Source organism: Somniosus microcephalus, chromosome 8 (assembly GCF_052327205.1).
Source record: "Somniosus microcephalus isolate GS21.2 chromosome 8, FLI_Smic_1.0, whole genome shotgun sequence".
NCBI lineage: Eukaryota > Metazoa > Chordata > Chondrichthyes > Squaliformes > Somniosidae > Somniosus > Somniosus microcephalus.
In genome coordinates, this window is record NC_140994.1 from 45,532,178 (window position 1) to 45,557,446 (window position 25,269).

General features: G+C 46.4%; 1 protein-coding gene across 5 annotated transcripts in view; it reads left to right on the forward strand.

Moving 5' to 3' along the window:
- Window positions 1-25,269, forward strand: part of dock1 (dedicator of cytokinesis 1) — a 712,419-nt gene that overhangs the window by 606,126 nt on the left and 81,024 nt on the right. For 4 of the 5 annotated variants that reach the window (XM_085994678.1, XM_085994676.1, XM_085994677.1 and 1 more), the window contains 2 exons: window positions 248-332; window positions 3,184-3,270. In XM_085994678.1, coding sequence (XP_085850804.1) covers window positions 248-332; window positions 3,184-3,270 — 172 coding nt within the window. Of the gene's footprint in view, window positions 1-247; window positions 333-3,183; window positions 3,271-8,975; window positions 9,078-25,269 lie in introns of those variants that run through there. The other variant, XM_085994680.1, reaches the window with a different exon arrangement.

Consider the following 25,269-nt stretch of genomic DNA (forward strand, 5'->3'; position numbering starts at 1 on the left):
CAAGAGATAAATTATGCTTTCCAGCACGTTTTTAATGTCAGTCATGAATATTAAATATCTTTTTCAGAAAATGCTGTTGTGTTTAGTAATCTGTACCTCTTATAAACATAATTTGGATCCCTTGTCTGTCATGGGAATGGTCTAAAGGCCTTTGTCAAAGGATTCAATATGTTTAGCTTTGGTCCATCCTGTTTTAGCTTATTTATAATTGTTTTTACTAACATGTTTTGTAATTTTCCTTTTACAGTTTTTACACAGTGAATGAAGTGCAACGGTTCCAGTATTCGAGACCAATCAGGAAAGGAGAGAAAGACCCAGACAATGAATTTGCTGTAATATATTATACTTTTTAATTGTACATTTGTAGTAATTGGAATTGCATTTGTCAATTTCTTATACAGTACTGGTGTGCATAGATAGATAGATTAGGCTCGTAAAAATCACTCCTTTTATTAATTTGCTATTAGTAATCCAATGCAGTGGACTCCCAATTAATAGTAACATTAATAAATGGAGAGAACATTGGAATGGACAGGGCTATAAAACATAGAAACATAGAAGATAGGAGCAGGAGTAGGCCATTCGGCCCTTCGAGCCTGCTCCGCCATTCAATGAGATCATGGCTGATCATCCAAATTCAGTACCCTGTCCCTGCCTTCTCCCCATATCCCTTGATCCCTTTAGCCTTAAGAAATATATCCAACTCTTTCTTGAATATATTTAATGAACTGGCCTCCACTGCCCTCTGTGGCAGAGAATTCCACAGGTTCACCACTCTCTGGGTGAAGAAATTCCTCCTCATTTCAGTCCTAAATGGCTTACCCCTTATCCTTAGACTATGACCCCTGGTTCTGGACTCCCCAGCCATCAGAAACATCCTTCCTGCATCTAGTCTGTCCAGGCCTGACAGAATTTTATAGGTTTCGATGAGATCCCCTCTCAATCTTCTAAACTCCAGTGAGTATAAGCCCAATCGACACAATCTCTCCTCATACGTCATTCCTGCCATCCCAGGTATCAGCCTAGTGAATCTTCGCTGCACTCCTTCCATGGCAAGAACGTCCTTCCTCAGGTAAGGCGACCAAAACTGCACACAATACTCAAGGTGCGGTCTCACCAAGGCGCCCTGTACAACTGTAGCAAGACATCCTTGTTCCTGTACTCGAACCCTCTTGCTACGAAGGCCAACATACCATTTGCCTTCTTAACTGCCTGCTGCACCTGCATGCTTACCTTCAGCGACTGGTGTACAAGAACACCCAGGTCTCTTTGCACTTCCCCTTCTCCCAATCTATTGCCATTCAAATAATAATCTGCCTTCCTGTTTTTGCCACCAAAGTGGATAACCTCACATTTATCCACATTATAGTGCATTTGCCATGTTTCTGCCCAGTCACCCAACCTGTTCAAATTGTACTGGAGTTTCACGACATCCTCCTCACAGCATACCCTCCCACCCAGCTTTGTGTCATCTGCAAATTTGGAGATATTACATCCAATTCCCTCGTCCAGATCATTAATATATATTGTGAACAGCTGGGGTCCTAGGACCGATCCTTGCGGTACCCCACTAGTCACTGCCTGCCACTCGGAAAACGACCCGTTTATTCCAACTCTTGCTTTCTGTCCGCCAACCAGTTCTCTATCCAAGTGAATACCTTGACCCCAATCCCATGTGCCTTAATTTTGCACACTAATCTCTTATGCGGGACCTTATCGAAAGCCTTCTGAAAGTCCAAATACACCACATCCACTGGTTCTCCCTTATCTATTTTACCAGTTACATCCTCAAAAAATTCCAGTAGATTAGTCAAGCATGATTTACCTTTTGTAAATCCATGTTGACTTTGTCCGATCCAGTCACTGCTTTCCAAAAGATCATTGTGGTCTATTTAGCAGGTCCCAAAGATCAAAAAAAAGAATGTACTGTTCTCTAAACTGCAATCCTTAAGCAGTCTGTTTCACTATCCTCTCTTGAAGTAGTTAAAATCTAACAAAGTCTGTTCTTCTTCCCTCTAAGCTTGAAAATGTGCCCCCTGCTTAAGGAGTCTGTGATTATGTCAAACAATTTTTAACATTCACTTTGTCCGTACCTTTCAAAACGTTGAAACTTAGATAAAACCATTTATGTATGATGTAAATAATAATGACCTTAGCACTGATCCCTAAGGCGGCCCGGTAATCACCATCCTTTGCTAATCACCACCTTCCATCCTAATGTAGCTTCATGTACCCTTTGCTTCCTCTGATTAAGCTCATTTTTGATCTGGTCAGGAAGCTTCCCACATTCCATGTAACATCTAAAAAAGTGAAGAATTAAAAAAATATGTTTGGAAAATATAAAATAGAGAAGACAAAATTGGTTGGAATTAAAAGAAAACAACTACAGTATTGTGCAAAAATGTTCTGTAGCTACAGTGCAATGTAGTTATACCACAGCAATACTAATTTTTCAGTGTTTTTCAGTAACAATGTACATTTCACAGATGAGGGAGGAATATGTTACAATCATTTGATGAATTTCATTCTAATTCACTATCTAACAGAACTTAATTTTCTGTGAAGTCTCGTATAATTTTCCATCCACCAAGATCATCTGTGCATTTCATCATTAGTTTGTATCATCACCCAATGGCAATAGATTTTTAATATAAAAAAATACTGGATGAATGGCAGAAGATTGCAGGCAATAGTTTATTATTGTATTTCTAATCACTCAAGCTTCTCTCATCTTTGATGATCTTAATCCTCAGTTAGATTATTGGGTTGTAGTACAATCTCACTTATCCATTATTCCCTTACTTTTTCGATTATTTAAGTGTTCAGGAGTGAAGAAAATGTGTTCGCCTCAGATTTTTAATCAGGGTGAACAGTAGATGTTTTGTTTACTTATAAATGACCGCACTACCTGATATACTCGTGTTTGGTGATGGGAGAACTTACTATACTTGTAATTCCAACAAATTCGACACTAAAGAAACTGATATAATTATAAAGATGCTGCAGTTCTTTTGCACCCATACAACATGAATAATGCCAAACAGGAGTCAAACATATTTTTGAACTGTACTGTTGATTAGTGCAGTTGTGTGGCGAATAGATTTAAATGTGTAGGCTAGTGAGTGATTCTTAATGGTTTTATTTTTCCAAAGCTAAGCTAATTGCTTGAAACTGTTTCCATAGAATATGTGGATTGAAAGGACCACGTACGTGACCGCATACAAATTACCTGGCATTCTGAGATGGTTTGAAGTGAAATCTGTCTCAATGGTAAGCATAACCTAGAATGTCCATAATCAATTACCTTCCAAATTCAGCATGCAGATAAAATAAATATAATGGGCTCGATTTTCCAAGCCCTGAGGAGGTGGGAGTGGTGGGAAAATTGCAGAATCGGGGGGCAGGAACCCATCCCGCCTCCGTGCCAATTTCCCAGGAGGCGGGTACCCGACCTGTGCTGGGAGCCGCCTCCCCGAGGCGGGAAGGGGATTAGTGCTAATTAACTGCCTGTTAACAGGTAGTTAACAGGCAGTTTTTTGCCTAATCCCTATTTTTAGCCCTGAAGTGTGGGCTGTCCGACGGCTCCGAACCACGCCAAGTTAGCGAGGCGGACCGTCAGTCTGCAGGGGTTGGAGGGGTCGAGATGTCCGTTGTGCAGGTGAGTGATGGGTATATGTGTGCAGAGGTAAGTGTGTAAGGTGTGTGTAAAGTGTTTTAATAAGTTTTACTTACCTTTACTTTCTCCTGCAGGCTTCCTCCCATCAGTTCTCGGGAGTCCCTCAGCTCATCGGCACAGAAAGCAGAATGGCCACTGAAGTGTCAAAAGCTGCAGCCTCTGCTTTCTGGTCTGGAGAGATCTCTAACTGAGTCTGAGTAGAAGGACTCATGTTAGAAGAGAGGTTGTCAGTGTTTGATAGCTTCACAGAGCTGTCAAAAGCTGATTTTTTATCTGCCAAAAGCTCTTGACAGATGAAATGTCAATCGCTGACGTCACCAGTAACCAGGTGTCCCTTAATTGGCCTGCTGAGCCCGCTGGGCGGGCTTAACAAGGTCAATCAAGGGAAAATAGCGTGGGTTGGCCACAAGTCGATGGAGGTGGGACTACAATTCAGAAGTGGGAGTCCCGCCTCCAAAAGCTCCCCATTGACAAAATCGAGCCCAATGTGTCTGTTTAGGCTTTACAGACAGTCTGGTCAATAGGTACTTGTGTGTGTGGCATGTGCAGCAAACTCAAATCCTGTTGGAAATTTTTATGTAAGATTTTATTACTTATAGATTTCTATTGAGTAATGATTGGTAACTTATCTAGAGTGAATGTTAGTATCTAAAACTAATGCAGCTGATTCTTTAGTTAGATGCGATGCAATTGTGCAGATTTCCTGAACGAATTTGTTGAATTAGAATTTTACAAAGCCAATTATGGCCATTCTGGAATATAACATTACTGTAAGGAGTTCCAGCAGCTATTTTTAAAGATTGCTGTCTAAGGTTTTTAAAGTGTTATCTGCATTATTATTTGATCTAACACATCACTAAATTGTTTGTTATGCAAATTATTTTAACTAATTGGTACATAGATTAGTTGGTGATTAATGTAACAAACGTTTTCAATTGAATAGAGAGCACCCATTAAAAGATTAAGGGAACAAAATTCAACTGCATCAGTTTCCAGTGTAAAATGGGCAGCGCAATCTGAACATGTGCCCAAAGATGTCGGCCTGAGGCCCAATTGAAATTGAGTCTATGACGCTAATTGGTATCCCGAAGCAGCTTGCCAGTCGGGGCCTCGGGATGTTTTGGCGGAACCAATACCGAACTGGCCCACGAGTCAATCCTTGCAGGGCGAGGGAGGAGGATACAAAGTGGAGGTGGGGGGGCGGAATCCAGGCCGACAACGGCCCACGGTGTTTTTGTGGAGCCAGGAAAAGCACTCCTGTTCTTCCTGGCTCCACAGAAAGGAAACTATAAAAAAAAGTTTATCTTGCCTTTTTGTGGGCGGCCTCCAGTGGTCCCTGGTTAGGCCAGTGAAGACCTGGAACAACTAGATAGCGCATGCATGGCACAAGCTCCGCCCATTTGATGACCAAGCCTGTCCACCAGTGATCTTGTTACCTGTTACAAACCTCTGAAACACTGCTCTTGAACACTTTAGTGAATTGCCTGCTACTACTTTGCATATCTCAAATCTTTGACAGAATGTGGCACTATTCATTTCTAAGGAAGTTACCATCATATAGCCTGCAACCACAGCTATGTTCATGGCACTCTTCTTTCATATCTGTCTCTGCTGAATTTGATGGCTTATCTTCTGTCTCATTCAATTAACTCCTCCGTTCTCCAGTCCTCTCTACCATTCTGTTTTTCTTTACATCAATGACCTCTTTTACTCATCATCCCATGCTATCCACTCATTTGCTGATGATTCCATTCTGCATACATCAACTTCCTTTCGTTCACAAACTCGACCTCTTACTGCCTGAATCATTGTATCGTAATCTCTTCCAAGCCCTTCAATGGAGTAATAAAAATCCTTTCTCTTTAAATTCTGTTTATTAACAGGTACCAACTCTTACAACAACAACAACTTGTATTTATATAGCGCCTTTAATGTAGTAAAACATCCCAAAGCGCTACACAGGAGTATTATAAAACCAAAAAATTTCACACCGGGCCACATAAGGAGAAATTAGGGCAGATGACCAAAAGCTTGGTCAAAGGGGTAGGTTTCAATGAGCGTCTTAAAGGAGGAAAGCGAGGTAGCGAGGCAGACAGGTTTAGGCAGGGAATTCCAGAGCTTAGGGCCTAGGCAACAGAAGGCACGGCCACCATTGGTTGAGCGATTATAATCAGGGATGTCCAAGATGGCAGAATTAGAGGAGCACAGATATCTTTTGGGGGGGGCGGGCGGGGGGCGTTGGGGAGTTGTGGGGCTGGAGGAGGTTACAGAGATAGGTAGGGGCGAGGCCATCGAGGGATTTGAAAACAAGGATGAGAATTTGAAAATTGAGGTGTTGCTGGATCGGGAGTCAATGTAGGTCAGCGAGCGCAGGGGTGATGGGCGAACTGAACTTTGTGCGAGTTAGGATACAGGCAGCAAAGTTTTGGATGAAATCGAGGCGATACTTAACCGGGAGCCAATGTAGTTCAGCGAGCACAGGGATGATGGGTGAACCGGACTTGATGCGAGTTAGGACACGGGCAGCTGAGTTTTGGATGATCTCAAGTTTATGTAGGGTAGAACGTGGGAGGCCTACCAGGAGTGCGATGGAATAGTCAAGTCAGCGTACCTGTGGAAACTGATGCTGTGTTTTCGGATGATGTCGCCAAGGGGCAGCATGTAGATGAGAACTAGGAGGGGGCCAAGGATAGATCCTTTGATGGTTGCTTTGATGGTTGAACATGCCGTTCTCCTTGTCAATATTTTTGACATCATGATCCATTCTGACCTCAGGTGAAATGCCAATGTCTCCTCTATTCCTAAACCTGCCTCCAGGAATTTTGATTTCTTCTTTTGTGTTAAATGTTTCTTTTCCCCGAAGCAACTCTAAACTCCACATAAAGCCCAAGTTTGCTCAGTACTTGAACACTGCTTCCACACCTAGGGACGATCTCCCAACACTTCTCTCACACGACTGGACAGATTGCAAGCGAGAGCTTGTCTGATACTGTGGCACACCTTACCTTGTTCACTTAATTTTCAGGCATTTAAAATACAAGCTTGGTGTCCTCCAATTACTACTACTTGTTTCATCTTTTCTTCTCTTATACTCTTTTCAACTTTGGTGGCCTCCAGCAGTATCAGCCTTGAGTTTTCACCTGGCTTCCTCAATATAACATAGAAACATAGAAGATAGGAGCAGGAGTAGGCCATTCGGCCCCTCGAGCCTGCTCCGCCATTCAATGCGATCATGGCTGATCATCCAAATTCAGTACCCTGTCCCTGCTTTCTCCCCATATCCCTTGATCCCTTTAGTCTTAAGAAATATATCCAACGCCTTCTTGAATATATTTAATGAATTGGCCTCTACTGCCTTCTGTGGTAGAGAATTCCACAGGTTCACCACTCTCTGGGTGAAGAAATTCCTCCTCATTTCTGTCCTTAAATGGCTTACCCCTTATCGTTAGACTGTGACCCCTGGTTCTGGACTCCCCGACCATCGGGAACATCCTTCCTGCATCTAGTCTGTCCAGTCCTGTCAGAATTTTATAGGTTTCAATGAGATCCCCTCTCATTCTTCTAAACTCCAGCGAGTATAAGCCCAATCGACCCAATCTCTCCTCATACGTCATTCCTGCCATCCCAGGTATCAGCCTGGTGAATCTTCACTGAACTCCCTCCATGGCAAGAACATCCTCAGATAAGGCAACCAAAACTGCACACAATACTCAAGATGTGGTCTCACCAATGCCCTGTACAACTGCAGCAAGACATCCTTGTTCCTGTACTCAAACCCTCTCGCTACGAAGGCCAACATACCATTTGCCTTCTTAACTGCCTGCTGCACCTGCATGCACAAGGACACCCAGGTCTCGTTGCACTTCACCTTCTCCCAATCTATTGCCATTCAGATAATAATCTGCCTTCCTGTTTTTGACACCAAAGTGGATAACCTCACATTTATCCATGTTATATTGCATCTGCCATGCTTCTGCCCAATCACCCAACCTGTCAAAATCATCCTGGAGTTTCTCGGCATCCTCCTCACAGCACACACGCCCACCCAGCTTTGTGTCTTCTGCAAACTTGGAGATATTAAATCTAATTCCCTTGTCTAGATCATTAATATATATTGTGAAAATAGCTGGGGTCCAAGGACCGATCCCTGCGGTACCCCACTAGTCACTGCCTGCCTCTCGGAAAAAGACCCGTTTATTCCAACTCTTTGCTTTCTGTCTGCCAACCAGTTCTCTATCCAAGTCAATACCTTGCCCCCAATCCCATGTGCCTTAACTTTACATGCTAATCTCTTATGCGGGACCTTATCGAAAGCCTTTTGAAAGTCCAAATACACCACATCCACTGGTTCTCCCTTATCTATTTTACCAGTTACATCCTCAAAATATTCCAGTAGATTAGTCAAGCACGATTTACCTTTTGTAAATCCATGTTGACTTTGTCCGATCCTGTCACTGTTTTCCAAGTGCTCTGCTATTACATCTTTTATAATGGACTCTAGCATTTTCCCCACTACCAATGTCAGGCTTACCGGTCTGTAATTCCCCGTTTTCTCTCTACCACCTTTTTTGAATAGTGGGGTAACATTAGCTACCCTCCAATCCATGGGTACTGTTCCAGATTCCATCGAATGTTGGAAGATGATCAGCAATGCATCTACTATTTCTAGGGCCACTTCCTTAAGTACCCTAGGATGTAGATTATCAGGCCCTGGGGATTTATCGGCCTTCAATCCCGTCAATTTCCCTAACACCATTTCCCTACAAATACTGATTTCTTTCAGTTCCTCCCTTTCATCAGACCCTATGTTCCCCGACATCTCTGGGAGGTTATTTGTGTCCTCCTTTGTGAAGACAGAACAAAAATATGTATTTAATTGGTCTGCCATTTCTTTGTTCCCCATTATAAATTCCCCTGATTCTGACTGCAAGGGACCTACGCTTGACTTCACCAATCTTTTTCTCTTCACATATCTATAAAAAAAGTTGCACTGTACTCTAAGCCTAAAGATGTAAATAGGATACTAAAACTTCTCAATGTTTTGTGATACTTTGGTATGCTTTCAAATTATATGTGAAGATTAAACAAATGAACAAGAAAGCGAGGTTTTTTACCACAGGTAGTCTCCCTCATTCTTTGAAGATCAGGTTCTATGTAGAAGATTCCCTTCCAGCATACTCCCTTTGCTTCTGATCTAGCATGGCTTGCTGCTGCATCTTGCTGCCTTTTATTGAAGTGTTTCACACCAAATTTTATTACTAATGGCATGCTTCACTGCTCTTGCTGTTTCCTTCTCCAGGTGAAGAACTCGGGGATTATCTCAAAGTAAAACTGATGTAGCATAGCTGGAGAGAAAATCACTTGGCACTAGTGGTGTGATTTTCTAAAAGGGATAGCATCCTCAGGTGATTTCTCCCTCTCCCTTCACATGGAGATTTTGTAAAGCGCATTTTTTTTACGTGGAGGTTGATTTTCATTCAAAAATTGAGTATGGTACCTATGGTGAGCATTGTGCCATTATACAAACAATCCCTCGAAAAATTCCTTAATTGGAGTTAGGACGAGCTATATTTGCCAAATGGGTAGATGTGTTTGTCCTTTGTCCTAGACAGCTGACAATAAGCTACATGTTTATTTTTTTATGTAAAAAAAATTAATAAACTAGCCACATAGTGATGCAGATGATCAAATATTCTGTAGAACATGTTTGTTCCATTCTTGGTACTATTGTAGCCACCCAGAGTGCAGCCAGAGTTGAGTAATGTAAATTGTAATGTTCCGTGAATACCCTGCAGTTTTTGCTCATTAACTTAGAGATAACGGAAAAATGTCGCAGATGTCTTAGAAGTTTTCACCTCCCTTAGGAGGTGAAGATAGATGGGGGTTACAGCTTAATTTGTACAGAGTCCATGGAAGGAGTTACTTTGATAGGGCAAATGGTATTTTGTCATTGTACACTATGGGGGAAAAATTCAGTTGGTAGCGCCACCCGTTAGCGCCTTAAGAGAGCGCTAAGTGGGGCGCAAACCAACTAGCGCCCGGGTGCGGCGATATCTGCGCCTCTCGCGAAATTGACCAGACATTTTGCGGCAGCGCTAAACAATACTGCCCGATCTCCTGCGCACGCAGATCTTGACGTCATTCGAGAGTGCAACACCCTTGGGGCGCCCCGGACTGGAAATTCAGTGGCGCCCCCCTCCTTTCCGCCTGGCGCTACCAACGACAGGTTGACTGGAACGCATCCCAGTCGCTGTGGGGCTGGGGGGAAGCTATTTAAAGGGGGCCTCTTCCTGGCTTTTGTGTGGTAGCCATTTTTGCACCACTCGTTCTGAGAGAGAGAGAGATTTGGAGAGAGTCAAAAAGAGAAAGAGAGACTTCTGCATTGAGTCAACGCTGTCTGAGGTAGTTTTGGCTTCTGACCATAACTTTGCAGGTACTTTGCTTTTTGACCGTCATAACTTTGAGTGCCCAGATACTATGGGGACTGCAATGGATGGGAACGTCGTCCTTCTCCATCACATTCGGAGGGCACAGAGACGCAGAGAGAGAGTGGCAATCATGGCCAGACGGAGGAGGGCCAACAGGCCTCTGTACAGGAGACCTTACCCTCCCAGGGTTTTTCGCCAACAGTTCTCCTATATTAATATGTCTGAGGAGCACTGTTTGCGAAGGCTGCAATTCAGCAAGGAGGTGGTCACTGAGCTCTGCCACCTGCTCCAGCCAGATCTGCAGCCTCAACTGAGGAGCAGGACGTCTGTCAGTGGCAGTGAAGATAACAGTGGCTCTCAACTTTTATGCCACCGGCTCATTTCAATCAGCTACTGGGGACATCGCCAATATCTCCCAGTTCGCGGTGCATTGCTGCATCCGTCAGGTAACAAATGCCCTCTTTAAAAGGAGACGAGAGTACATCTCTTTCCCCATGACCCCGGACAAGCAGCAAGAACGCGCAACGGGCTTTGCGATGATAGCGGGCTTCCCCATGGTGCAGGGCGCCATTGACTGCATGCATGTGGCTTTGCGGGCGCTGCAAGAGAATGCCGAGGATTTCCGCAACCGAAAGGGCTTCCGTTCCTTAAACGTCCAGTTGGTCTGTGACCACAGATAGCTGATACTCGCTGTCAATGCCCACTTTCCAGGCAGCAGCCACGATGCCTTCATTCTGTGGCAGACCTTTTCCAGGCACCGCATCACCCAGGAGGTTGGCTTCTTGGGGACGAGGGATATTCTCTGTGCACCTGGCTGATGACACTGCTCCGTTCGCTCAGCACTCCTGCTGAGCTGCGATACAATGAGAGCCATCAAGCTACCAGGAACATCGTTGAGCACACAATTGGCGTGCTCAAGCAACGGTTCCGCTGTCTGGACCATTCTGGAGGAGCCCTGCAGTACTCGCCTGAGCGAGCCTCCCACTTCGTTGTTGTGTGCTGCATGCTGCATAACCTTGCAATCCTCAGGACCCAGCCAATGCCACCAGGCATTGGAGCACCAGCAGAGGAGGAGGAGGATGATCAGCAACAGCACCAAGGCGGGAGGGAGGCACAAAGTGGAAGGGCCATCCGTCAAAGGCTCATAGCAAGTCGCTTCTAGGCCCCCTCTGAGGGAATGGCTTCTGCCATTCAAACAACTTGAATGAAACCATCCCGCAACCCCAAAGCCGGTCAAGGCAACAATGAGTGCAAAGACCAAACATGTACATTTTGAATACAGACACTTCTTTATTTCACAAACTCTGTGTGTCTCATTTCCGCATGACAAAGTAATAGAAAGAAACACAAAAAAAACAGTCATTCACATAACTGGCTCTCACAACCTGGAGATTGTAGTGTCCGTGTGTAGATAAAGACACTGAAGACAGGAGTTGGTTCATAGGTATTTACTAAGCAAGTCTGGGGGGGGGTTTCTAAAGGATATACACAATACACAGGCTTATATAGCCCAAGTGGCAATTACCGGCATTACGCACACCTGGGGCTCTTAAAGGCACATACACCATAATTGCTCTTAAAGGCACATACACCACAATTCCTCCCCTTCTAGCTAACTAGTACATCATATTTTAAGTAATTATTAATTACATGTTATATGCTAAATAATATACATTGCTGTATTAATTAATTATAAGTTAGTCTCTCAGGAGGCTTCCTGACTCAGTCCGGATAACGCCTTGGGGGTGTAGTAGTTTCTGGTGGTGTAGTAGGTTCTTCTGGCAAGGCTAATTCGGCTTGAAGGCCAGTGTCGGGTTCATCGGGCTCCAGTATCACCGGATCGGAGGTAGATATGGGTATCTCTACTTCATCGTTCGATGTATAGAGTGGTGGTGTAGGTTGTCCCTTTTCGGATGACTTGATGATTTGGTCAGCATGGCGCCTTATTATGCTGTCTCCGATGTCCACGGTATACATCAGTGGTCCTAATCGTGTGCAGATAGTTCCAGGCTGCCATTTCTCGGTACGGTAGTCCCGGGCCAAAACCGGTTGGCCTATTTGGAAGGCCCTAGTTGGCCTTTCATTCATGCCCTGAAACTGCCGGTTCTCCACGTCCCTTCGGATGTTGGGCTTGACCAAATCCAGCCGGCATCTTAGGTTTCTATTGTAGAACATCATGGCGGGAGTTTGGTTAGTAACCATATGCGTTGCATTCCTATATGCAAATAAGAAGTTATCCACCTTGTGCTGAAGTTTTATGTCTTCATTACCCATGGCCTTGATGGCCTTCTTGAAGGTCTGGACAAACCTTTCAGCCAATCCATTGGTGGCGGGATGGTATGGGGCGGACGTGTAGTGCTTTACCCCATTGTTCTTTAAGAACTTTCTGAATTCTTCGGACACAAATTGCGGTCCATTATCAGAACATATCTGCTCCGGCAGCCCATTCCTGGCAAATATGGTCCTTAATACTGTGATGGTTTTTTCCGTGGTGGTGGAGGACATCTTTATTACCTCCGGCCACTTGGAGTGTGCATCAACTGCGATTAAGAACATTGAGTCCATAAATGGACCAGCAAAGTCGATGTGCACCCTTTGCCAGGGAGATGAGGGCCACTCCCATGGATGTAGAGGGGCCTGTGGCGGAGCATTTTGGACCTTCTGGCATCCTAGGCAGCTCTTGGTCATGTCTTCGATGTCTCCGTCGATACCTGGCCACCATACAAACGCCCTAGCTAGGTTCTTCATTTTCACTCCACCCAGATGCCCCTCGTGAAGCTCCTTTAGCACTTTATCCTGGAGTTTGGGTGGAATCACCACTCTGGATCCACACATCAAGGTTCCTCGGCACACTGACAGCTGTTCTCTTCTTTGCGAGAATGCTGGCAACAGTGGTTCGCCATGTGCTGGCCATCCCTTCACTGTTAAATCGTAGACCCGTGAGAGAGTAGGGTCATTTCTTGTCTCCCTTTCAATGGCAGAATTTGTCACCGGTAGACATTCCACTATGGTAGAGTGGAATATCTCTACTGGGTCTACTGTAGGTGCCTCTTCTATCGTTGGCAACGGTAGGCGTGATAAACCGTCAGCATTCCCATGCTGTTTTGACCCTTTGCATTCAATGTTGTATTGGTGTGCCCCTAGAAAAAGGGACCACCTCTGTAGTCTTTGTGCCGTCATAATGGGGACACCTTTTTTAGGGTTGAATATGGAGATGAGGGGTTGATGGTCAGTCAGCAAGGTAAATTTTTGTCCGTGTAGGTAATGGTTGAATTTCTTCACTCCCCATACCAGGCTGAGTGCTTCCCTGTCTATCTGGGAATAGTTACGCTCAGCTGAGTTCAATGAGCGTGACGCAAAAGCTATCGGCCGTTCCGAGCCATCAGGGAATCTATGGGACAATACCGCTCCTATGCCGTAAGGGGATGCATCGCACGCCAGTCTGATTGGTAGTGATGGGTTGTAATGAGCCAAAATTTTCTCGGAAGTGATTAAGTCTTTGAATTTATGGAAGGCACGTTTACAGTCTTCGTTCCATTTCCAAATCACTCCTGTCTGTAGAAGATCATTAAGAGGGTGTAGAATAGTTGATAAGTTCGGTAAAAATTTATGATAGTAATTTATTAATCCCAGGAATGACCTTAATTGTGAAACATTTTCAGGTGCTGGGGCTTTTATAACTGCATCAATTTTTTCAGGTGACTTATGCAACCCTTCCTTATTAATTATGTGGCCACAATATATCTGATTTTGGAAAAATTCGCACTTGGGGCGATTTGCTCGTAGGCCTCGTTCTTTCAGCCTAGTGAGCACCTGCTCCAAATTGGCAAGGTGCTCGTTGTCGTTTTCTCCTGTTATAAGGATGTCGTCTAGGTAGCATTGAGTCCCCGGAATCCCTTGCAGGACTTGCTCCATAGCTCTTTGCCAGATAGCTGGAGCTGATGCTATTCCAAAAACCAGTCGATTGTACTGGTACAGGCCTTTGTGTGTGTTTATTGTGAGATACTTTTTAGAGGTCTCCTCAACCTCCATCTGTAGATATGCCTGTGCCAAGTCAATTTTTGTGAAACGTTTCCCTCCGGATAGTGAGGCGAAAATATCTTCTATCCTCGGAAGAGGATACTGTACCATGTGAAGGACCGGGTTTACAGTCACCTTAAAGTCCCCACAGATGCGAATTTTTTTCTGTTCCTCAGAGTTATTTTTCAATGTTTTTTTTCATGACTGGAACGATGGGTGTTACCCATTCGCTCCAATCTATTTTGGATAATATGCCTGCCTTTTCCAAATTCTTCAGCTCTGCCTCGACTGCCGGACGTATTGCGTATGGCACCGGTCTTGCCTTAAAAAATTTTGGAATTGCTGTATCTTCCACTTTTATTGAGGCGGTGATGCCTTTCAAGGTTCCTAGTTTCTCTTGAAACACTTCTTTGGCGTTGGCCAAGATGTCTTTTAATCGTTCAGGTATGATGTCATCATTGTTTTTTTCCTTACTGGTCACCGTCAGTGCCCGAATGGAGTGCCAGTCTAAACGTATCTTCCTTATCCATTCACGTCCCAACAACGGTGGACCACCATCTTGTAGAATGTATAAATACAACTTTTGTATTTCTTTGCCGTTGTATACCACAGGCACCCTTATTTTTCCTTTGGGGTAGACTTTCTGCCCCGTATATGTTTTTAAGATAATGGATGTGTCTTTTAGAGGTATATGCGAAAATAGCCTCTCGTAATCTCGTCGATTTATTGCGGTTAGAGCTGATCCTGTATCTAGCTCCATTTTAACTGGGGACCCTGCTATTGTGAGGGTAACCCAAATGGTTTGGTAATCCTCTTTGGCAAGTACATTATGTAATTTGAGACAGCTTAGTCTCTTGTTTCCGGAGTCGCTATCGCTATTCTGGTCTTCGGAGCTATTGTCCGTCATCATTTGTACCTTCCTGTACTTTTCTTCATTGATTTTTTGTTTTCTGTCAGTGGATTTATTTTGTCCAGATTGGCATACCCGTGCAATGTGTCCAATCTTACCACATTGCCTGCATGCTTTGCCCTTGAACCAGCAGTCCCTCTGGTTATGGGTGGATCTGCCGCAGCGATAACATCTTCCGAACTCCTGTGTCATTTTATGGGTGCCGAAGTCCTGTGTCTCTTGTTGTATCTCTGCAGCTCCTTTTGCTGCTGCTTCGTATGATACAGCCATACTGAAAGCTTTGTCCAATGTTAAATCTTTTTCAGAAAGCAGTCTTTTTTGTGTTCCTTCACTTAAGAGACCGCAAACAAATTTGTCTCGAAGATAATCCGATAGTCCTGCTCCGAATTGGCAGTACTTTGATAGCTTTCTTAATTCGGTTAGGTAATCAGCGTTACTTTCATTCTTGTGTTGATTTCTCTTGAAGAACTTGAATCGTTCCGCTATCAGCAGTGGTGTTGGGTTTAAATGCTCCTGCAGGGTATCAACAATTTCTTTAAAAGTCTTGTCCTTTGGTTTGGCTGGAGTGATTAAATTTCGTAACAGCCCGTATGTCTTCGCGCCCATTAAGTTCAGAAGTACTGAAGCTGTTTTTTCATCTGTTATCCCATTTGCAGTGCAATAAACCTCTACTCTTTCCACGTATGTGGTCCAATCTTCTATTTCGCCATCAAAAGCCTCAATATTACCAGATTTAGGCATTTCAGAAAAGATATGGCGCTTCCCGTGCTTTTTTTTTCTTTTTTTTTCTCTGCAGCAACGATATGGCGCTTCCCCGCCGCTGCTACCGATAAGAACGCTGTTTTACTGTGGTTTCCGTTTATTCACTGTTGGAGACTCGTTCCCGACGGAGGTCTAAACACTGACCTGCTTGCCGCGCCGGCCGTCTCTCGAGTGCACCCTCCCAGTCCGTTATTGCTTGCCTCCGATTTCACTGCCTGTCTCAGCTGTAGAGCCCGCCACTGGAGCTCCAGCCTGACGCCCAGGAAGGATTAGCGCAGTACCTGTCACCAGCTTGGCCAGCTGGTGAAACCACAGTTTCTCTTACTTCCTTGAGTCTTCTGGACGCTGGAGGAATCGATGTCCTTGAGGTGCTGCCGAATTGCAGGTAAGTCCGTTCCCATCCTCGTCGCCACTGTAGTGTCCGTGTGTAGATAAAGACACTGAAGACAGGAGTTGGTTCATAGGTATTTACTAAGCAAGTCTGGGGGTGGGGGGGGGGGGTTTCTAAAGGATATACACAATACACAGGCTTATATAGCCCAAGTGGCAATTACCGGCATTACGCACACCTGGGGCTCTTAAAGGCACATACACCATAATTGCTCTTAAAGGCACATACACCACAGAGATAATGTCCAAAACAGCAACAAAATTTGACCACGAACCTCGGCCTTAAATAAAACAATGAAAAACATTTTGCCACACCTTTTTGAAACCCTTCAAGGTTGATCTGCTTCCCTTGCGAAATTCCCCCCTTCCCACCCTGCAGCTCCTCCGTAATGGGACCCCAGTGGCTGGAGCAAGGCTGTGGGAAGGCTGCTGAGTGTCAGAAACTGAGAATGCAGATGCCCTTGAGGGATGGCCTGGACCAGCTCTGGGCTTGGAGGGCCCGGCTGCTGACTGCACCAACTCTGCATGGGCTGCAGCAGTCTGTCCTACAGGTGGTGGCAACTGCAGTGGAGAAGTGCCAGTGGTGGCAGCAGGAATGCTGTCATCTTGAGAGAGGACAGCAACTCCCTGCTCGACTGACACACTGGCACTCCCACGGGGCAGCACTTCAGCACCCGGAGCAATCTGATGGAGCACAGATTGCTGGCCTGCTGCGGCGCGGTGAGAGCCCCGTGGAAATGTGCCCGATCCAGCGAGGGTGGCAGCAGTCCGTGCTCACGTGGCCTCAATCTGCGTCTGCATGAGACCAGCCACTGACTGCATTGCAGCACTTAGCATTTGCGTGGCAGCCGCCTGTGCTACAGCGAAGTGCTCCACACTCCTTGCCAGTGATTCAGTGGATTCGGGCAACCTTGCCACTGCAGCCATGAGCTCCGTGTGCCTTTGCTCCGCCTGGGCGCTCATTTGAGCAAGGACCCGCTCCTCATCTGCATCCCGTGCAGCAGGACTCGAGACCATACTCTCCCTCCGGGGAGAAGACCCCCGAGCTTCCCTACCCTCATCGCATTGCTGCAGCCCACTGGGTCCTGGAGCTTCACCCTCATCAGACCATTCCCCCTGCTCCCCTCCAGGGAAGGCATGTCCCCAGTATGGGCATGGGCTGCCTCGGTAGAGGGTGACGCTGATGGTCCAGCTTCCTCTTCCTCCTCGCCTTCAGCTTCACTCTCACTGACAGCTTGAGGGCCTGTCTCCTCACCTGGTTAATCACCATCTGAAAGCAGGGAGGTACAAGAGTGGCTTTAGCGTGTGGACAGGGTGGCAGCAAGGGAGGCATGAGTGCAGCGATTTAGTGATTTGGATTGAAAGTGTCAAAGGCTGCTGTTGTGAGGAACAAGTGGAAGGAGAGAGGACAAAAAGGTGACGACCTTACCATTGCTGTCCAGAATGGGGTCGGCGTCTCCAGTGGCGACGGGACCAATCACCCGGCTTGCCACAATCCTGTGGACGCGCTCCTCAAGATTGCTGAGGGGTTGAAGCTGAGGCCGCCCTCCACCGGTCCGTTGCTGCTGTCTCCTATTATGAGACAGATGGCCTGCAAGAAAAAGGACGGTGTCTGAGTAAATATACAGCCATGGTCTTGCCTAATGTGCCTCCCATAGTTGAATAGCCCTTACTGTATGCAGCCATGGTCTTGCCTGATATGCCTCCCATAGTTGAATAGCCCTTACTGTATGCAAAGTGTGGAATGTGCGTGTGTGTTTGATGAAAGGGCCATAGGTGTTGGATGAGTGTTGGGCATTGGGGCTTTCAAGACCCTCTGGCCATAAAGTGAGGTTGAGATGGAGGGATGAAGAGGTTTTGAAAAAAAGGCACTCGCCCTGTCGACCCGAGTGAGGTCGTTGAACTTTTTCCTACATTGCACATGGGTCCTAGGCACCATGCTGCTTGAGGAGTCGCTCTGAGCCACCTCCCTCCACACTCTTCTGTACTCGTGTGGCAACGGCCTCCTGCCACTCTCTGGGTACAGAATGGATCTTCTGCGCTCCAGCCCGCGAACCAGAGCCTCCAAAGCCCGCTCGCAGAAGTGCTGTGCTCGCTCCCTGGCCCTTTCCATAGTGTCTGGCTGCTAGATTTAGCCACAGGTCTGCCCAGGCCGAGATTCAAGGCTCCAGTGAACAGGGTGTGGCTGCAGAGCAAGATCGACCCTCCCCTTTAAGAACTGACCGCGCAAGTGTGTCTGTGTTCAATCGCCAACTGACATCACCTGCGCTGCGCCCGCCCTCTTAGGTAGCGCCTCGCTCCTCGGCCTTCGTGCCTTAAGAGAGTTGTGTAGCGCCTGATTTAGCGCTCCAATCACCTCCAGGGGCGATAAAAGCCAAATTTGCTGTCGGAGGCGATAATTAGCACCAGGCGCTAAACTTTGTGCACCGCCAGTAATAGCACCCCATATGGGGCGATACCGAATTTTTCCCCCTTTGTGTTCTCAATTGGCTTGAAATTCTTTGTAGCTAAAAAAAAATTTTAAACCTTGTATTCTGGCAGTTTTCGGTCATTTCTAACATTTCTAATAAAAGGTGCTTTACAACAACAACAACTTGCATTTATATAGCATATCACAGGAGCATTATCAAACAAAATTTGACACCAAGCCACATAAGGAGATATTAGGACAGATGACCAAAAGCTAGATCAAAGTGGTAGGTTTTAAGCAGCATCTTAAAGGAGGAGAGAGAGGAGGAGAGGTTTAGAGAGGAAATTCCGGAGCTAAAAGCCTAGGCAGCTGATGGTGGAGTGAATAAAATTGGGGATGTGCAAGAGGTCGGAATTGGAGAAGTGCAGAGATCTTGGAGGGTTGTAGGGCTGGAGGATATTACAGAGATAGGGAGGGGCGAGGCCATGAAGGGATTTGAAAACAAGGATGAGAATTTGAAAATTGAGTTGTAGGACCGGGAGCCAATGTAGATCAGCGAACACTGGGATTATGGGTGAACGGAACTTTGTACGAGTTAGGATACGGGCAGCAGAGTTTTGGATGAGCTTAAGTTTATGTAGGGTGGAAGATGGGAGGCCAGCCAGAAGAACATTGGAATAGTCAAGTCTAGAAGTAGCAAAGATATGGATGAGGGTTTCAGCAGCAGATGAGCTGAGGCAGGGGCGGAGTCGGGCGATGTTACAGAGGTGGAAGTAGGCAGTCTTGGTGATGGAATGTATATGTGGTTGGAAGCTCATCATAGGGTCAAATACAGCCACAAGGTTGCGAACGGTCTGGTTCAGACAGTTACCAGGGAGAGGGATGGAGCGGTCAGTGAACAGAGTTTGTGGAGAGGACCGACGAAAATGGCTTTGGTCTTCCCAATATTTAGTTGGAGGAAATTTCTGCTCATCCAGCACTTGATGTCGGACAAGCAGTGTGACAAATCAGAGACAGCAGAGGGATCGAGAGAGGTGGTGGTGAGGAAGAGCTGGGTGTTGTCAGTGTATATGTGGAACCTGACATTGTGTTTCCAGAGGGACAGCGTGTAGATGAGAAATAGGAGGGGGCAAAGATAGATCCTTGGGGACTTGAGGGAGCGGGAAGAGAAGCCATTACGGGTGATTGCCTGCCTACGACTGGATAGATAAGAATGGAACCAGGCAAGGGCAGTCCCACCCAGCTGAACAACGGAGGAGAGATGTTGGAGGAGGATGGTGTGGTCACCTGTGTCAAAGGCTGCAGACAGGTTGAGAAGGATGAGGAGGGATAGTTTACCATAGTCACAGTTGTAGCGTATGTGCCTTTAAGTCAGAACGACTTTTACAGCTCCTGTATACTGTAGTACCGGCAGTGACCACACTGGTATATAAGCTTTGCGCATGCCTCTGTACCCCCAGTCTAGAGACTACCCTCCTCCAGTAAAGACCTGTTATTTGTTAATGCACAGCACCCGTGTGATTATTTAATAATAGCATATCCACTGAACCACAGATCCAAAAGTGGCGACGAGTGTCGATTCGAATCTACCTGCAACATTAAAAAAAAATAGTCGAGGCCAGAAACACGGGCGTCGACCACGAGCAACCACCCAGCAGTCAGGCAGAGATTCAACTTCGCAGGGGAGGCTGTGGAGAGCCGGGCTTGGTTCCCCAGCCACAACGAGCAGTAAGAGACCGACGACAGGTCCAGCGCAGACCCTTCCCGAGCAGCGGCGGCTGGAGCCGACCAACGGCGGAGAGAAAGCCGAGCAGCATCGACGGGGTAAGACAGAGGGTGAAGAGCGCAGGGCGCAGCCGGGGGTTGAACACCGAGCGGCGTCGAGAAAAAGAAAACAAACCAGAGAGAGAGAGAGAGGGTATAGAAACAGCCGGGTTCTAGACTGAGCGGCGTCGAAAAATATAAAAAGAAGAACGCGCAGAGCACAGCCAGTGCTCACGGGCTGAACAGGGTCCGCGGGGCGAAGAAAGGGGAGACGCCATTGAGCCGCGGAGAAGGAAGAGCGCGGGAGGCGCCATTTTTAGAAGCCGCAGCGGAGAAGAAGGGCTAGCGTGGGAAGGAAGGAAAGCGCGGGAGACACCATTTTGTGCCAGTGGAGAAGAAGGGGAAGCGCGGGAGGTGCCATTTGTGACAGTTAACTCACACCCAAGGATGCCGAAGAGTGGCAGTATCTCTACGTTCGACAATGAAGTCGAAGATTGGGCGACATATGTGGAACGTATTGAGGTGTACTGCAGGGCGAATGAAGTGCCAGATGCTAATAAAGCACTGGTTCTGTTAAATTCCATGGGTGCATAAACTTATGGGTTACTGCGAAATCTAATAACCCCAGAGAAGCCGGTAAACAAGAATTTTGAAAGCATAGTAGAAATCCTACAGGACCACTTAAACCCCACACCGCTGCTGATAGCAGAACAATTTAAGTTCCATAAAAGGAACCAACACAAAGACGAAAGCAATGCTGAGTACCTAACGGAACTGCGCAAGCTATCGAAACACTGCCAGTTTGGAGCGGGACTAGCAGATACGTTAAGGGACAAGTTTGTGTGTGGGCTACAAAGTGAAGGAACCCAGAAATGGCTTCTATCAGAAAAGGACCTTACGCTGGACAAAGCTTTCAGTATGGCAGTATCACACAAAGCAGCCGCAAGGGGCGCTGCAGAGATACAACGGAGACCGCAAGAATATGGCACCAATGAAATGTCCTATGGAACAGGGAAGTGCTATCGCTGCGGCAGAACAACACATGACCAGAAAGATTGTTGGTTCAAGGACCAAGTGTGCAGACAGTGTGGGAAAGCAGGACACATAGCAAGAGTCTGCAGGCCTGGGAAGAAAACCAACAGTAAGAAATCTCCACAGGAGAAGTACAAAAAGGTACACCAGGTGATGGACAGTGGTTCAGACGAACAGAAAAGTGACACAGACTCCGGAAGCAAGGCGCTGGGTTGTCTGAAACTACATAAGGTAACAGAAATGGAGGATCACCAGACTATCTGGGTTACACTCAAGATAGATGGAGTCCAAGTGGAAATGGAATTGGACACAGGGTCAACTCTAACAGTCATAAATCAAAGAGACTACAAGCGGCTATTTTCACACATACCCTTGAAAGCTACAGAGATTGTCTTGAAGACGTATACGGGGCAAAAAGTCTACCCCAAAGGAAAAATAAGGGTGAAAGTGACATATAAAGGCCAGGAAATACCTAAAATGGATATATATGTGTTGCCAAATGGAGGACCACCACTGCTAGGACGTGAATGGATCCGGAAGATACAATTAGATTGGCATTCCATACAGGCACTGAAGGTTGAGGCCAAAAAGGATGACGACGTCACACCTGGACGACTGTCAAAAATGCTAACTGACGCAAAAGAAGTGTTCCAGGAGGGACTAGGAACACTAAAAGGAATAACAGCAACGATTAAAATAGAGGAAAATGCAAGCCCAAAGTTTCTGAAGGCCAGACCAGTGCCTTATGCGATCAGACCAGCTGTCGAAGCAGAGCTGGAAGGGTTGGAACGTTCAGGAGTACTGTCCAAAGTGGACTGGAGCGAGTGGGCTACACCCATCGTTCCTGTAATGAAGAGGTCGTTGAGTAATACGCCTGGGGAACCAAAGAAGGTCCGCATCCGTGGGGATTTTAAGGTGACAGTGAACCCAGTCCTTCACATGGTGCAATATCCGCTTCCACGAATTGAGGATATTTTCGCCTCGCTATCTGGAGGTAAACGCTTCACCAAAATTGATCTAGCCCAGGCGTACTTGCAAATGGAGGTAGAAGAAGCTTCGAAACATTACCTTACGATCAATACTCATAAAGGTCTCTATCAATACAACCGGCTGGTGTTTGGAGTAGCCTCGGCTCCGGCTATCTGGCAAAGGGCGATGGATGAGGTCCTGCAAGGGATTCCAGGGACCCAGTGTTATTTGGACGACATCTTGGTCACGGGCGAAAATGACGGTGATCACCTCGCCAACTTGGAGAAGGTGCTCACCAGATTAAAGGAGTATGGGCTACGAGCTAATCGCCACAAGTGCGAGTTTTTCCAGAAACAGATCTCGTATTGTGGCCACGTCATTGATGAAGAGGGGTTACATAAGTCCCCTGACAAGATTGAGGCAGTAGTCAAGGCTCCAGCACCGGAAAATGTGTCACAACTGAGGTCGTTCCTCGGGCTGATAAACTACTACCACAAGTTCTTACCAAATTTGTCTACGATATTACACCCGCTGAACACCCTACTGCAAACAGGGGTACCATGGAAGTGGGATGACGAACGTAGACGAGCTTTCCAGAAGTGTAAAGAATTGATCCCATCAAAAGAGGTGTTGGCCCATTTCAACCCAGCACTACCAATTCGTTTGGCATGTGATGCATCACCCTATGGTATTGGAGCGGTGCTGTCGCACAAATTCCCAGACGGGTTGGAGAGGCCAGTAGCCTTTGCGTCTCGGTCACTAACCTCAGCCGAGCGCAACTACGCCCAGATTGACAGGGAGGCCCTCAGCCTAGTATGGGGAGTAAAAAAATTCAACCACTATCTGCATGGGCAGAAGTTCACCTTGCTGACTGACCACCAACCACTTGTCTCCATCTTTAATCCTAAGAAGGGCGTTCCAGTGATGACTGCACAGCGGTTACAAAGATGGTCCCTGTTTCTAGGGGCGAATCAATATGAAATAGAATATAAAGGCACGAAACAGCATGGGAACGCTGATGGGCTATTGCGCCTGCCACTGCCTACTGTGGAGGAGGCACCAGCAGTGGACCCTATCGAGATATTTTATTCATCAATAATTGAACAATTGCCAGTAACAAACGCGGATATAGAGAAGGAGACCCGCAATGATCCGACGCTGTCACGGGTATATGAATTGACGGTGAGGGGATGGCCAACACATGGCGACTCACTGTTGCCAACATTCTCATCCAGAAAAGAACAGCTGTCAGTATGCCAGGGGACAGTGATGTGTGGATCCAGAGTGGTGATTCCACCCAAGTTAAGGGAGAGAGTGCTAAATGAGCTACATGAAGGTCATCTGGGGGGAGTGAAAATGAAAAGCTAGGGCTTATGTGTGGTGGCCGGGAATCGATCAACAAATCGAAGACCTAACTAAGAGCTGCTTAGGATGCCAGAAGGTCCAAAATGCACCACCACATGCCCCTCTACACCCATGGGAGTGGCCCTCCTCTCCATGGCAACGGGAGCATATTGATTTCGCTGGTCCATTCATGGACTCAATGTTCTTAATAGCAGTGGATGCTCATTCAAAGTGGCCTTAGGTGATAAAAATGTCTTCAACCACTACAGAGAAAACGATTGCAGTCCTACGGACCATATTTGCCAGAAACGGTTTGCCAGAGCAGATTTGCTCTGATAATGGACCACAGTTTGTGTCCGACGAGTTCCAAAAATTTATGAAAAGGAATGGGGTAAGGCATTACACATCCGCCCTGTATCATCCAGCCACAAATGGATTGGCTGAGAGGTTCGTACAAACCTTTAAGAAGGCGATAAAGGCCATGTGCGACGATGAAATTCCACTACAGCATAAGATGGACAATTTCTTATTAGCCTACCGAAACGCGACACATGCAGTTACCAACCAGACCCTGGACATGATGTTCTTTAACCGAAGGTTGAGATCTCGTCTGGACTTGCTCAGACCAAATGTGCGAAGAAATGTTGAGGACAAACAATTCCAGCACATCAATGAGAAGCCGACAAGGAGCTTCAATGTAGGGCAACCAGTCTTGGCCCGTGACTATCGAACAGAGAAGTGGCAACCCGGAACGATATGTACAAGGCAGGGGCCATTAATGTACACAGTGGATGTCGGGGAGAACATTGTGAGATGCCACGTCGATCAGATCTTAGCGTCACAGGAATGCGTCAACCCCATGTCTCGAGTACCTGGGGATGAACCCGACATACCGGTAGCATCTACTTCAGACCCAGTAGCAGTGGAACCCGATGAACTACCCGATGAAAAGGGGTCAGAATCGCCTCTGCACCAAGAATAAGAACCTCCGGGAAGGCGCTATCCTGAAAGGGTCAGGAAGCCACCCCAAAGACTGAATCTATAAATGGACTTTTGTTGTTTAATGTACATGTTGAAATGTTAATTGTTATTTGAATATTAGCGGTATTACTAATCTAAAAGGGGAGGAATTGTAGTGTATGTGCCTTTAAGTCAGAACTACTTTTACAGCTCCTGTATACTGTAGTACCGGCAGTGACCACACCAGTATATAAGCTTTGCGCATGCCTCCGTACCCCCAGTCTAATGTACAGCATCCATGTGATTATTTAATAATAGCATATCCACTGAACCACGGATCCAACAACAGTCACAGGATGTCAATTGTGACTTTGATAAAGGCCGTTTCAGCAATGGCAGGGGCGGAAAACTGATTGGAGGGATTCAAACATGGAGTTGTGGGAAAGATGGGCACTGATTTGGGAGGCAGCAACACGTTCAAGGACTTTGGAGGGGAAGGGGAGGTTGGAGATAGGGCGGTAGTTTGCCAGGACAGAGGGGCCAAGGGTGGGTTTTTTGAGAAGAGGGGTGATGACGGCAGATTTGAAAGGGAGTGGGACAATAC